Raw genomic sequence first — 16008 nt, 5'->3', positions numbered from 1 at the left:
TAATATATTAATTGAATAATAAGTCCTTAATAAATTTTTATGACAATTATTTTAGCATATGTTGTATAAATTGATTGAAAAGAGTAAATCATTTTATTTTACTCTCGGACCACCTAATAGTAATTCTTCGCGTAACGGGTGGGCGGGGAAATATGATTCTTTCAGATTCACCTCAAAATCCAAGAATAGTGCAAATTGCAAAATGTGTGAATTTTGACATAGTAACAAATCAGAGGTTGCGAGAAAGATATAAGAAGAAAATATACATAATAGAAGAGTGAAGAAAAGGGTCAAAAGATTAAAAAAAAACAACGAACAAATATACAGAGATAACAAAGTTAAAAAGGAATGAGAAATGTGATTGCGTTTTGTTTTAATTAGTGCATTTAGATATTTATCCATCAAATAAGCTAGACACTTGAACAGAAAATTCTTTGTTGGGTAAACCGTGTAAAGTTTTTTTTTTTTAAATTGGTGAATAAGTTTAGTTCTTTACTCCAAATTCAAAAAAAAAATACAAATTTGGAAGGGAAAAAATCATCCCTTCTCTAGCAAGTTTTGATTTTGCAAAATGCAAACTCATAAGATTTGCAATGATGCAAAAAATAACACAATTGCATTACCCTCTTGCAATTTTAGTTGAATATGAAATCAATCATATTTTCCTAACCCTTCACGAAGAATATGCTAAATTTGTAATACAAAACTTGTATACACACTACTAAACAATAGAGAGCCTCCTAGATTTCATGTTATCTTTGTCGTCTCAAGCTGCAGTCTGCCCACATAAAATGAAAGCTTGAATTAGACTCTGAGCAAATTGTGTTTGATCTGCTGCTCCAGACAGAGTCACAATGCCTTCAGTTCCCCCAGGTTTTGAATCATGAACGACCACATTTGCCCCCGAGATCTGAGAAACGAACCAAAGGTCAGAACAATAGTAACAGTCTAACACGAATTTCTAACATCATATTAGTATACTCACTTGAGGCTATCACTATTCAATAAGGAAGGAATAACGAAGATGCTAAAACAGACCTGTTGAATCTGGACTAGGTTGCTGTTGTTCTCCCCATAGACATGGGTTAAATACATGTGAGGGATGGTGACCTCAACGTTTGAGCTATTTGGACTATGTAATGAGTTCCCATTCCTGCAAATAACACAGCAATATAGAATCTTAGGTACATACAGCACACACAGTTATGAACTAATGTGATATAAAGCCAATAACGGAATCAAAACTCACTCACCTTCCAGGGGTCCCATTTCTTGGAACCAAACTCGATGGATCAGCTGGTCCACCTGGATTTCCTCTGTTAACTGCCTGAAAGACGAAGGTATCATATGATCATTCTTGTTGGAGAGGGAAGCCTCTAGGTGTTAATCCGTGAAAGTGAAACTCACCATAGGATTCCACAACCTTGGAGAATTAGGTCCTTCATAACCACGAGGATATGGAGCTCGGTCCATGTTAGGTGGACCACAACCCATACCATGTGAAAATCCATGTTGATCAGGTGGCGGTGGTGGAACAGCTGAATGGTCAATTCCATGAGGAGGGCCAACAGGATGAGCGGGGTGGCCAGAGGACATCAAGTGATTTCTTGGTCTAAATGAAGGTGGCATGTCTGGGAACGGAGGCATGTGTGGCGGTGCGCTAAAATTTGGAGGAGCCCTCATTGGGAAAATCGTCTCCCTAATCCTGCTGGTTATGTGAAACAAAGCATCTTGTACGGATTGTATGTTCCCAATAACCTGAAATAGAACTCATTATTCAACATCACAAGTCATAAATGATCTAAAAGTCATCATTTTACCGTTCAAGATTTGAAGAAATCATGCATCAATAAAAGCGGGGTTTGGTATTAGCAATCAAAAGCCAAATTAAACTTACTCAAATCTTTATGACATGCATCAAGGGAAGTGACCAAAATACAAATTATATTATATATATAAGATCCAAGGGACTTTTACCTTTCTTTTTTGGAATAAAACCCAATGGAAAGATATAAATATGTGATTCTCTAATAAATTATTTTAAGCATGGAAAAATATACAGCTTCCTTTTGCCATTTCCAATGATTTTGTATGCAAGACTAAAGATGTATATATAACTCATGCTAATGTCTAAACTCCGTTACCTGTACAACTTCTTCATTTTGGGATATGAATTTAATTTGTTCTTTTGAAAAAATGCGTATACTGGCACCCGTGGCTCTTCGCATTTCAGATATAACAAGACCGCCTTTGCCCAAAAGGCAGCCTACCTGTGGGGAACGCACAAGCAGCCTAGCAACAACTGCAGCACTAGGTTCAAATCCAATCTCTGTAAGTCGATTATGAACACGGATAACAGCTTCTTGCGCAGGAGAATGCTTTAAATCTGAATTCTGCAGAAGGTTATATCAACTTTGTTCTGTTAACCTTGACAAATATCATAGAAATTGCAGCTCTATAATTCTCTGCCACAATTCACCTAAAACAGTATTGGAGCGTGTGCAAACCAAAAACAAATATATCATAAGTGTATGAGCAATCGAAAGATTTTCTTTACAAACAGACATAGTGAATTTAGCAGAGACAATAACCAAGTGTATTATGCACGAAAGACAGTTAAGCTGTCGAACCTCTCGTGCAGCTATCACAACCACACGTTCCTCTGAATCAGGTCCGGTGTCAACAATTTGTATGGATGCACCAGTATCATTTTGCAAGGCCCGAACTACAGAACCCCCTTTCCCAATAAGACTACCAACTTTATCGTGCTGACACAATAGCTTGAAGATAACATCCTCTTCAATAAACGGCCTATGACCATGCCCAGCATTTTCAGGCCCAGGAAAAGGAGCATAACCCCTGGTGTGACTATCAGGACCATATCTTTCACGATGAGGTTCAACATGGTGAGGTGGTGCTGCTCCATGGTGTCCCCCAGGCCCAGAAGATTTAAAAGCGCCAGAATTGGATGCCTCCTTCTCCAAAATACAAGCTGAAACAGAGAGAAGCGCCTTCTTCACTGCACCAAAGTTTCCTGTTATCTACATACATCACAACAACGATAACCAAGCCTTCTCAAATAAATATTGGAACAAGTAATGTGACTTGATTAACATCAAATTTGCAATTGTAATACAGAAATTAGCATTATTCTATCGATAAATCAATACATCTATGTTGTGCGAGAGAGTCACAATCAAAATCACACATACACAAGTTATAGATAGTTATCATTTTTTTCAATCATTCAAAAAAGCATTACAGGCCACATATATAGTATAAGATTAAGATCATGTTACAGAAGTGAAAATTACTTAATTTGTAAAATAATTGTCACACCATTAAGTATCGGGGTAATTTTTCTCAAAACCTGTGATTGGATCAAAAGTTTATACCTTATAAGTCATATCTGTAAAATTTTATGTATGTGCATGAAGAATAGGTATTAATCAGAACCTTAGATGTTAATCTTTTATTAAAGTGAGCTCAAACCTGAATGAACTCATCTCCAGGAGGAGGAAGGGGAACTTGGTCCTTTGCTAAAACCCTAACACTGGCGCCACTCTCTTGCCTAATCCTCTCCACAATTTTCCCTCCTCTTCCAACCACGCACCCAACCTGGTAGCTCGGAGCAACCAGTCTAAACGAAACCGTCGAATTCGCGTTCTGATTACTACCGTGTTCTTCACGCTCCACGATTCGTTCCAAAACCCTAACAAGAGATTGCTGAGGCGGTGAAGCCTCAACTCCACCCTCCCATTCACCGGCAGTAACTGGTGGTTGCTCAGATGGAGCGGTTACGACAACTAGGATGCATTCGTGATCGGAGATTGGAGGAGCAGAGTCATCAACAAGAATCTTAACTCCGTCGCCGGTGTGGGCCGTCAGATCCGCAATCCTTGAGGGCGGACACACGACACGGAAGACAGTTTCCGGCGGAAAATGGCGGCGCTTGGCGGTGGCGCTGCCGGGGAGAGGAGCGGGGTCCGGCGGACGCTTGTTGTTAGACATCAATGAAATCTAAGTGTGTGGATTGAAGCACGTGCACCTGTACAAAATTAAAGCAAATGAGCTCGCGGCACGTGTCAATGACGCAAGCTTGCAATTTGCAAATGTTACAAGTTACAACTTACAGTGTGCAACAACACCGAACTAGAAACTAGAAGGTGTATTTTAAAATTTAAATTGATTTAATTTAAATATTTAAATATACATTAAAAAAAATCTTAAAATTATTTTTGATAGCATCGTTAATTCATTATTATTTCCTTCTCTCTTATTTTCCTTGCATTCATACTGAAATTAAAAATTCATCCAACTTCCATCTCCCTCTCCCCCCTCTTCCCCTTCTCTTTATTTCTTTTCTTTCATTCAAACCTCATTCAAACAAAGTTTTTCTGTAAAAATAATATTATACATCCAAATTTTTGTATAAATCAAATCTATTCAAGTTGAACAACAAAATTTAGAATATTAGTATAAACTATTTTTGTTAAATTAAACTAATTTAATTAAATTTAATTAACAAAAAAATTTAAACGTGTAATATTTTTTTTGAAAGATTTTTTATTTAGTTTTACTTTGTATTAATTATTTTTAAAATTAAAAATGAAAAATTTTGCTGTTTGGAAGGCAATTGATTTTTGCTCCGAAAACACTTAATTCTACAAAAAATAGTCGAGAATGCAAATAAATTTTTGCTAAATGAAAAACGTATATATGCTTAGGGGTGGAAAAATAGCAGGTAGTCTGTCAGAAATTTGTAGTCTGGTCTTTATTTAGTCTGGCCTAATCTGTTATAAAATAGATATAGATTCAAGTTTTTGTAAAAATCTTAACATGTTAACAGATCAAGTCTAGACTCACTAATTAACTTTATTAACTTGTCAGGCTTGCTTAGATCTGTTAACACATAATTAAATATATAAATAATTTTTTATTATTAATAAAATTATATTAAATATATTATATTTTATCATAAATAATTTTGTATATTTTAAATACTTTAAAATTTTAAAAAATTTTATAAATATTAAATATGACATATTACATATAAATATTTTTATCAAAAATAATTTTTTTAAATAATATTTTTATTTTTGTAAAAGAAAATTATGAGGCCTTTTAACAAGTTTTAAGTTAGGCCAGGCTAAATAACAGGCCAGGTTTAGTATTTTAAAAAAATCTATAGCAAGATACAGACTACACTCAGGCCAATTAACTACATAACTACTAGTACTTCACAGCTTTTTTTTTTCAAAATATTTAAAAGTACAAATACTAAACAAAATAAAGAAAAACTGAAAATACAAGGATTTTTTCGTTTATAAAATAAAATAATTTATTATTTTTCCAGAAAAATATTTTTCAGGTTTATAATTAGGGGAATGGATCCTCTCAATTTTTTTTAATAATTGAGAGAATAAAGTGTGATCTCTCACCATTAATTTTATAAGTGAGACCAAAAATAAATATGAGAGAGAGAATAATGAAGGGCTAGAAATGACACTTTACACTCTCAATTTTTTTTTTAACAATTGAGAGGATCCATTATACGATTTTTTTTTTTTGGATTAAGGGCAAGTTTGCCGCACCCCCGGCGAACTCTATAATTTATATAGAGTTCGTCGCCCCCTCCCCGGCGAACTCTATGATGAGTTCGGAGATAAAAGTAGGCCTATTGGAGATCAAGTAGTCACAATTTCTCTAATTACTTTCTTTATCACTGTTAACATAGTTGCAATGATGTCGGAAAATCCATTGTTATCCATTCATTACGATGGTGAAATAGTGTATGATGAAGAAGGTTCAATTGTCTTTAGATCGGACCAACCGATAATTACATATATGACACCGGAAGTTAATAATTTAACAGCTTTGAAGAATGTGATATTGCATGCCCTCGGACAGCAGGAATCTAAAAGGGTGAAAAAAATTTACTACAGATATCCGACCGAATTAGATGGCAATTTGTTTAGTAAAAGGTATATTACATGTTAGGATGTGGTTGAATTAGTCCCACTTTGCTTAGGATAGTAAATGGAGTGGGTGGCCTAGGCTATAAATATGAGGCTAAGTTCTCTATATTTTTTGCACCAGTCGAAAACACTTAAAGTTTGTATCTGACTTTTCTTTTCCTCTATACTCTTTGATTAGAGAGTGTTGTGAGGTGTAGTTAAATATTTGCTTTGAGAGAGTGTGGGTGTACTGGGGTGGCGGTGTTAGAGAGAAAGAAGTCTATGTGTTGTAACAATTTTCACATAATGATATTCTCTGGTTGTCATTTGGCAACGGCCGTGGTTTTTTCTCCAGTAATTGGAGTTTCCATGTTAAATTCTTGTGTTGTGATTGTGTCTATTTTATTTCTCTGTGAAAGGTATTTTCTCAAGGGGAATGGTGTATTATTCCCAACAAGTGGTATCAGAGCTTCGGTTCGGTGGGATTTATTCTTAGTATGCTCTGTGGTTGCAGCCTAGTCTTACCTTCCACATCAGAAAAGAATTTTGTCCTGTAGCTTGAGGTTGATCTTTGGTTGCTGTTGTTGTTACTGGAAGGCAGTGTGACACTGTGAGAGTGCAGTCTGAAAAGATTTTGGCTAAGGAAATACCTGGTATTTAAGTGTGTCCATTGTGACCCACCTCTCTTTCTTGGGGACCCTTCCTAGTGCACGGTCTACAGTTGAGTTATACTATTCCAGTATACGGTTGCAACAATGTCAGGATATTCAAGTGCTGTGAAGCTTGAAATAGAAAAATTTAATGGAAGAATCAATTTTGGCTTGTGGCAAATACAAGTTAATGATGCGTTGATACAATCAGGTTTGCAAAAGGTGTTGAAGGAGAAGATCTCTTGTATGAAGATGATGTTCTCTAGAAGACAAGAAGTATCCTCATGGTATTACCGCACTGCCATGGATAAGAATAAGTTGTGGCAATCGGATTCACAATTGCACACGGATATTGGTTGGCGTTGAGATGCAAGGTGTGTGGCGAAGTTATGTAGATGGCTGAAGAACTTCCAGGAAAAGCCAATTTGGAAGTTGCACCATGAATTTTCAGCAAGGTTTCGATCTGTATCAAGGCGAAATGCTTGGAGTGGTCTAATTCCAAGTGAGTATACTTTCATGGTGGAGTATGATAGTTCTCTGAACTATGATTGTCAGTATAGACAATGGCAGCAAAGAATTGTCGGTGTTGACAATGGAAGCTGAAGATGTGTGACTATTTCAATCAAGGTGGAGATTGTTAGGATTTTGTTTGTAAAATTAAAAATATATAATAGATCCATATCAGCATGCAATAAAAAGAATTACTGTAGATACAATTTATAAACCACAATCTGAATTACACCTTCTTCTTCACATGAAAAATAGTACAAAAATTTTCAACTGTGAGACATAAATGTCTTAACTTTAACATAAAAAATTTTCAAGGTTTTTGGACTTGATGTTACAGTTTTTTTAATGTTTTTTATTCTTCTTCAACCTTCTTCATACATAATTTCTATATTTTTATTGTAAACTAAAAGATAAAATAAAAAGTTGCATAATTACTTCTTTTTATTTATTCTTTTTCTTTGTTTGATATTTTTTTTATTTGTTTTATTCTTTTTAAAAGGTGAAATAAAAAAATTTACGAGTGTGAAACAAAAAGATTATGATACGAAAAAGAAGGTAAGAGAGAAAGAAAAAGAGTTTGAAAAAAATACGAAACAAAAAATATCATTGAAATTTTTTTTGGAACACAGAAATTTTTTAATTTTTACATTAAAATTTTATTAACCGTGACACATAAAATAGAATACTTCTTCTTTCTTTTTTTTGTTACTCTTCTTTTTTGTCATGTATTTTCTTTTCTTTGTTCTCTTTTTGTTTTTTAAAAAAAGAAAAAATAATGAAAAGAAAAAGGAAGAGGAGAAAAAGATGAAGAAAAAAGAAGAGAAGGAAGAAAAAGATACTATGATAATGATAATGAAGAAATATGAGAAGAAAGAAAAAGAACATAAAAAAAATGCTCGTAACGTAAATTTGATTTGGTTTAACTTAGTTAAAAAAAATTTAATTATCTAATATTTCTTTTTCAATACCAAATGAATACATATACTCTAACTCTCCAAGAGATAATAGATCGACCAAGTAACACCTGTTATGTTAGATAAGAGTTATTTAAACTAATTAATTTAAATATATTTTGATAAGTTTTATAAGAATAAAATTTAATTCTTTTGTAGATGTAATAGGATTTTTAATTAAAAAATTTAAAAATTTTCATACTAGAACTTAATGAGTTATAATGAGTTAAAATAATTGTGAAAATATTTTTAGTTTAGATATCTATGAGTTATGCTATTTTTAATTGTTTTACTTTTTTATTGAAAAATAAAAAATTAATATATTAAAAAATATATAACGAAAAATTTAAAAGATATTTTATTTTTGCTGTTATAATGTGTTACTAAAATGTCTAAATATAATAATTATTTTAGTGCATGAATTAATTTTATTTCGGACTGAGGAAAGCATTATACGCTTTTTCTATATATATATTTTTTCTAGTTTAACAGCTTACAAAATACAAATAATTACTAACTAGCTAGTGGTATAAAGTAATAAAGTTTAGGTATATAAAAAAAAGTGGTATAAGGTTTAAACTTAATTAGCACATAGACCGAAAAATTTGTTGACTCCTATAGTAATACTACTTTTTTTTTTGTGTCAAATATAATAATACTACTTAATTAAACAAAAGAATGACAAGGTTCACGATAAACCTGAGTTTATTATTTTTTTTTTTTTGGGACTACCTGAGTTTATTTTGTTTAATATTTTTGTGTTGCATCCATTCTTTATTAGTAGAAATTATAAATATTGAAAAATAATAGTACACAAATATAACTTTATATTATACGATTTAACATAAAAAGTGAAAAACATTGTCCCATATAAAATATATTGGGCCTTTATGTAATATATTGGGCTTTTATTTCGTTTCTTCCACACTTAAATTTAAACACTCTTAAAGGATTATACTCAAATTTGAAATCGCAGAGACTCGCGAAATTCTTCTCCATCTCTGTCTTCGTAAGTTTCTCTTCTTCTCTTCGTTTTTAGTGCTCTGAATTTGGATTTTCTTCGCGATTTAGGTTCTCCTTCAAATTATTATCACATTATTTACAATTGCAACAGCTCAATCCTTGAATGCTAATTCGTTTTTTTCTATTGTTAGTACTCTGAATTTGGATTTTCTTCGCGATTTAGATTTTCCTTCAAATCATTATCACATTATTTACAATTGCAACAGTTCAATCCTGAATTCTAATTCGTTTTTTTCTATTGTGTTATTCTAGTTTTGGAAAATTCGGTTTCACGTTCTATGCTAGGGTTTCACACTAGTTACAGTTCAGTATTATGTGTGCCTTGTTTTTAAGGAAAGAAAGATTATTAGATGAATTTTAAATTTTCTAATGTTTTTGGTTCATATTCATAAAGTTGGATCTAGATTTAGAACGAAAATACCTTTTATGTGTGAATTTAAAGAGTCAAAATAAAATTGAACAAAATTCTTAAAATAATATAAAAGTAAATATAAATATTGAAAACAAATAGTATATTTATTCAATTTTGTAATATAATTAATGAACACTTTATTTATTTAAAATATAATTTTATATGCCCTAAATTCTATATTTACAAATTCAGTTGTTATATATATTTTTTACTTCTTATAAAATGTTAAAAAATATCTAAACTAAGTTCGTTAAAATTTTTCACCACAACCTAACAAATTAAAAGAATCTAATGATTTTTTTTGAAAAAATAATTTTCTAATATTATCTATGTTCATGTTTTTTTTTAAATGCATGACACATAAAGTTATTAATAAGTTTTACTTTAAAAAAAAAAAAAAAAAAGAATTATATTTTTTTGTGGTTATTATTATTTTAAGTTGTATTAATCCAATTTATAATTTTATCTATTTTATCTGTTATTTTATTTTGGGTCAAGAACTTATTAAAATTTTAGCTAAGCTGTGACTTCTCTTTAATAAAGTAGCGCATGGCTCATCAGTCATTACTCATTAGCCAAGCAAGTAGCACAAAAGTGTCTTTCTCACTTTTATAAGATGGGATACTGGATCAACACATCTCTTTTCCTCTGTGCACTTAAAAAAATAGAATTTATTCTATAAAATTTATCAAAATCTTCACTATCTATATATTTTAATATATATCTCTATGGCTAAAAGTAATAGGAATAGCATATTTTACTAAAGTATAACGGTACATGTGAACATCTTCCAAATTCCAATAATATATAGTAACAGTTACATGAATTGAAAGGTATGTTCTGACTTAAAGAAAAATAAAGGTCTGCACGATCTGCTTTTTTTACATTATTAGAATGAAGAAAATAATAACAAGCTATCTTTTGCAACTTTTAATATTAAAAGTAAAATATAAAAAAAATGGTATTCTAGTTTGAATTATAACTAGTTAATCAATGGTTTTATTTTTTAATTAATTAATTTATTTTTTGGTACGTACATGAACCAAAATTGAATTATAACTAGTTAATCAAGGAAATTGAATGGTTCCACGTGGAGAAGTGCCCTATGATCCATTCAGCTCAACCAGATATTTTTCCCATTTTCAACCAAAACCAACCACTTCTAATATTCAATCTAAGGATAATTTCGGTATTCACTGCAATTTGAACATGTGAAATATTTGATGGTGCGAAAACAAAAGCGGTATTAAAAGAAATAAATAATCAAAATATATTTTTGGAACAAAAATTATTTTTAATATAAAAATAAAGTTAGTATTTTAATTAAATATTAATATTTAAGATATAATATTGTATTATAGATATACGTAAAATATGTATTGACCAGAATATTAAAACGATTAATTGATTCTCTTAGTAATTATTATTTATTTGATTAATGATATATTATTTATCTTTACATTACTTGAAACATCTCAAATTCTTTTAATTCTTATTCCTTTATATGAGTCGAAACATCTTACATTCTTTTTATTTTTATTTTTTTTTATACACATATACATGTTTATTTAAGTATCTATTTATTTTTGTAGTAGATTCTTTTTTTTAGTTTTAATAATAAATTTATTTGTATTTTTTTTGTATAGATCAAGAGGTCTTTTTATTCGAGAATGTACTAATTTTTCATGGGTCAATATCTAATCATGAAGGTATATATATATATATATATATATATATATATATATATAGAAAAGGTTTATTTGAGTTCTAATTTTTATTTGTAGAAGTGCTTGTCAAGATGGGATTGAAACTGATTGGTTGACAATTGAATTTTTGAATTAGATTACATGTTTAGGATACCAAATCATGTTCTTAAATTGAAAAAAGATGCTCTTATTATTTTGCTAAAGAACATAAATCAGGTAAATGAATTGTGTAATGGAACTCGACTTATTGTTCAAGATCTTGGAGATAATATTATTGGTGCTGAAATTGTGTCTGGAAATAACATTAGTCACAAAGTTTTTATTCCTTGGATGAATTTAGTACCCAGTGATCCTGGTATTCTTTTTAAATTTTAGTGCAGGCAGTTTTCAATTAGTCTTTGCTTTGAGATGACTATTAATAAGAGTTAAGGGCAAAATTTATCTTTGGTTAGTATTTATCTTCAACGAGCAATTTTTTTCTCATGGGCAGTTATATGTTGTGATATCTAGAGTGACAATTCGATCAAAATTGAAGATATTATTGTCTAATAAAGATGATAACTATTGGAACGCCACATCTAATGTTGTGTATAAGAAAGTTTTTAAATATAATTTGGTAAGTGGATTATTTAACAAAATTCTTTGTTTAGTATATTTTTTTTTCATATCCTATAGATTCTACTTTTCCCTAATTCTTATTGTCTTTTGTGTTTGGAGTTCGTTTTGTTCCATATGCCCTAAATTCTATATTTTGCTATCGTTCAAAAGAAGCGTCGTGGATCTATTGGCTGAGTGTACTTTGTTGATATGTAGGTCTAACATTGCTGACAATGGATTTGAAAATATCTTTATCATTATTTTTTAATCTTTAATATCTTATTATTTTACTCTCATAATACGATGTAGATTAGTCCTTAAAATGATTATTGAAACTATTATTCTTACAATTTTTTTTGTTGTTTAAAAAATATTTGTTAGTGCTTTTTTTTTCCTATATATATATATTTTTAGTTTAACAGCCTAAGTACAAATAATTACTAACTAGCTAGTGGTATAAAGTAAGATATATAAAAAAAAAGTAGTATAAAGTTTAAACTTAATTAGCACATAGACTGAAAAATTTGTTAACTCCTATAATAATACTACTTTTTTTTGTGTCAAATATAATAATACTACTTAATTAAACAAAAAAAATGATAGGATTCACAATAAATCTGAGTTTATTATGTTTTTTTTTTTTTGGGACTACCTGAGTTTATTTTGTTTAATATTTTTGTGTTGCATCCATTCTTTATTAGTAGAAATTATAAATATTGAAAAATAATAGTACACAAATATAACTTTATATTATACGATTTAACATAAAAAGTGAAAAACATTGTCTCATATAGAATATATGGGGCCTTTATGTAATATATTGGGCTTTTATTTCGTTTCTTCCACACTTAAATTTAAACATTCTTAAAGGATTACACTCAAATTTGAAATCGCAGAGACTCGCGCGAAATTCTTCTCCATCTCTGTTTCTTCGTAAGTTTCTCTTCTTCTCTTCGTTTTTAGTGCTCTGAATTTGGATTTTCTTCGCGATTTAGGTTCTCCTTCAAATCATTATCACATTATTTACAATTGCAACAGCTCAATCCTAAATGCTAATTCATTTTTTTCTATTGTTAGTGCTCTGAATTTGGATTTTCTTCGCGATTTAGGTTCTCCTTCAAATCATTATCACATTATTTACAATTGTAACAGCTCAATCCTAAATTCTAATTCGTTTTTTTCTATTGTGTTGTTCTAGTTTTAGAAAATTCGGTTTCATGTTATATGCTAGGGTTTCACACTAGTTACAGTTCAGCATTATGTGTGCCTTGTTTTTAAGGAAAGAAAGATTATTAGATGAATTTTGAATTTTCTAATGTTTTTGGTTCATAGTCATAAAGTTGGATCTAGATTTAGAACGAAAATATCTTTTATGTGTGAATTTTGGGTTGAATGTTTGCTGATTTTGAAGAGGGTTAACTTATGCTTGTCAAGTGAAGATTATTGTTAACTTTGCTGATTTAATTCTCGTTTTGTTCTAGGATGGCGGGTGACGATGTCTTAGGTCTGGGAAATAAGGCTCTGAGCGGCACCAAAAGAAAGTCTCCCGGTGACTCCTCAGAAGAAGGAAAGGAGAAGGAGGACAAGGGATTCCAAGTAGAATCCCCTGAGAAGGAAGAATCTAGAGATAACAAAAGAGCAAGGACAGAAGAGGAGAATGTCTCTGAAGAGGAGGAGCAGAATCAAGTTGGAGAATTAGGTTGCAATCCTGATGTTGCAAACCAAATGATGAACCATGCTCGCTTCTTTTTGTTACTCAAAAGGACTCCTCTTGAGGCCAGGGATTACTCCCTCATGACAGAAATAAGGAAGCTGATCGGTCAAGTTCAGTTTCTTGCTATGGATGTATAGGAATATCCCAATTTTACGAGGCAATTCCCTGACGCTGGGAGGATTCCTTGTGTGACACTTTTTTGCGGATTCGAAGTGCTTAATTGGTGGGTGCGAAATTAATGAGACTACTACTGCAGAGGAAGTTGCTGCGCTGGCAGCTCCAGACAATTGAGGCAGATCCAATGCTTTTGTGCAGAGTATGTCAATGATAGTGATATATGGAAATAAGTGAAAATTAGGAGTTTATGCATATGTGAGATTGATGTTGTTTGGTGTTACTCATGTAGGCTATGCATTATAATAGAAATTTCTGTACTGAACCTTTATCACTCTATTGTATCACAGTTGTGCTTCACAGCTTTATAGTCTATTCCATGAATATCAGTTGTGATTATGTAATGTCAGTGTGCTGGTGTGAGGCAATACATTGCAACTAGATTTTTGGTTCAATAATGTCACCTTCATTTTCAGGAAAAAGACTCTCTCCTTTATGGAAATACTTATATTCAGTAACTTAAAATTGTATTCCAAATTGATCTTTACTAAGTACGAGAGTATACATCTTTGGGAGATTTTTGCAGACTTGTATCAATCGCTTGGCAGATAGCAGGTTCGCTTGAAGAGGAGCAACGAATGCATTCTGTTCCCCATTACTCCATGCTGTTCTTGGAGAGGAGCAAAATGGAAATGAATTATAATATACAGTCCCCATGAAAAGGCCTATGGACTTTTTTCTTTTTCCTAGTTGAATTAGGAACTGTTTCTTTCTCTGCTTTTTAATAGCTTCGGCTTGCAAAAGTTCTTCTACTATTGTACTTGAATGTATCTTTTTTGGTTGAAAAGAAAAGAAAAAAAAATTGTGTGTGTGTGAAAGAGAGAGAGAGTGTTTGTGTGTGTAATTCTCCTTCCATATTTAGCCCCTCTTAATCTTTAAAAGCTAAGGTTATCAATTTTGAACATTTGTGTCATAGGACCGATGCCACTTTCCTGGATAAATTCCTACAGAAAGGTAAACTCACAATTCCTTTTTGCTCTTTGCTCTTGTAAAATTTATTTGAAGGCTCTGGTTGATTCCTCTGCTACTTTTAAAGGCTATAGAACTATAGTTGGAGATTGAAGGTTTCAAATGTTAGTCTTCCTTTAAATATGCTGATCTTTGAGGAATGTATTTGAGTTGATCGACCTTTTTTATTATTTTGTTCTTTGGGGGTGCCCTTATGGGTTGTGGGTGCATCATGGTTACAAGGTTATACTTGATTGTCCTTGCTATTAACATCTTTTTCTGAATTTCACAACCACCCAGGTGGATCAATTTTGGCCCCATTTGCTGACTCTTTCGCTCCTTTGTATTTTGCACCGAGAGACATTAAGGAAGTTATGTCAACTGAGCAGCCTTGTGATTTAGCATATGAATTTGGGGATGGACTTTTTGATGTGAAAGAATTCCCACAATGCTTTCCAAAACCTGGTAAGCACCATTTGTTTCTTTCATACAATGTGTTTATGACTGTACGTTCATATTGCATCTTCATACCATTAACTGAATTCTAAACTTGCCATATTTTTACTCTAAACATCTCTATGATAGATTTCAGCATGGTCTACTACTGTATCATTGTTTTCTTGGTGACCCTTTTACCACTTCATAGGTTTCTTATTCTGTTATGTGATTATACAACATATAACAAACACGGTGGCTATGCATCGCTTAAGGTGCTGGCACGTGCCGAATTTATTTAATTTCAGTTGTCTCTGGTATTTGCAGTTAAACATCCTTACCCTTTCAACGATCAACTTGTTATATATATCCGTCATATAGGTCCAGGGGTTTGTATAGGTCAAGCATGGCAAGAGGGAACAAAGATAGAGCAAGTGCCACGGAAATTATGCAGCGAAATTTTAATGGTGAAGGATTATAGATCATTGTGAGATCATTGAATGAATTATTTGTTATACAGCTTGCATCCAATATTTGCTGTTTTAGTTAGAGATGGAACAGAGTGTATAGCTTGTTAAGAGAATTGCATGGTGTCAGAGGTAAGGTAACTTTATTGAGAAGTGACTGCCAGTGTGTTTCGATCATAGCAATGTATTTATATCCTTATTCAGATTCAAGGTAGTTTGTACTTTATAGACATTGATTATTCTGGTTGAAAAATGAATACAAGTAGTTACATTAGTTGTTTATTTGAAATTCAAAATGTAATGATTTTGTTAGGAGTGTACTTACATATTCACCTTTATTCACATCAGCATGCAATAAACAGAAACACTGTAGTTACAACTTATAAACCACGGTACAACTATTTATCGCTTCAGCCTCGATACACATCTAAGCGTTTATGTCAATTAAATTTAACTAAGTTG

The 16008-nt window shown here is 31.6% G+C and overlaps 1 protein-coding gene and 2 long non-coding RNA genes across 3 annotated transcripts; 2 read left to right on the top strand and 1 right to left on the bottom strand.

Annotated features, from left to right (window-relative positions):
• Positions 1–594: 594 nt before the first annotated feature.
• Positions 595–4229, bottom strand: LOC112709674 (KH domain-containing protein HEN4). Its single transcript, XM_025761567.3, has 7 exons — positions 3493–4229; positions 2631–3041; positions 2145–2393; positions 1408–1758; positions 1254–1327; positions 1039–1153; positions 595–910 (listed from the first exon to the last, which is right to left on the bottom strand). The coding sequence occupies exons 1-7, from the start codon at positions 4009–4011 to the stop codon at positions 767–769; spliced, it is 1863 nt and encodes a 620-aa protein (XP_025617352.1). The 5' UTR covers positions 4012–4229; the 3' UTR covers positions 595–766.
• Positions 4230–8967: 4738 nt separating this feature from the next.
• On the top strand, positions 8968–14118 carry LOC112709673 (uncharacterized). Its single transcript, XR_011866160.1, has 2 exons — positions 8968–9079; positions 13290–14118. It is a non-coding gene; the product is annotated as an uncharacterized lncRNA (long non-coding RNA).
• Positions 14119–14944: 826 nt separating this feature from the next.
• Positions 14945–15813, top strand: LOC140175416 (uncharacterized). Its single transcript, XR_011866161.1, has 2 exons — positions 14945–15109; positions 15407–15813. It is a non-coding gene; the product is annotated as an uncharacterized lncRNA (long non-coding RNA).
• Positions 15814–16008: the final 195 nt, after the last annotated feature.

This window comes from Arachis hypogaea, chromosome 9 (genome assembly GCF_003086295.3).
Source record: "Arachis hypogaea cultivar Tifrunner chromosome 9, arahy.Tifrunner.gnm2.J5K5, whole genome shotgun sequence".
Taxonomy (NCBI): domain Eukaryota; kingdom Viridiplantae; phylum Streptophyta; class Magnoliopsida; order Fabales; family Fabaceae; genus Arachis; species Arachis hypogaea.
This window is presented reverse-complemented; position numbering and strand designations above follow the sequence as displayed.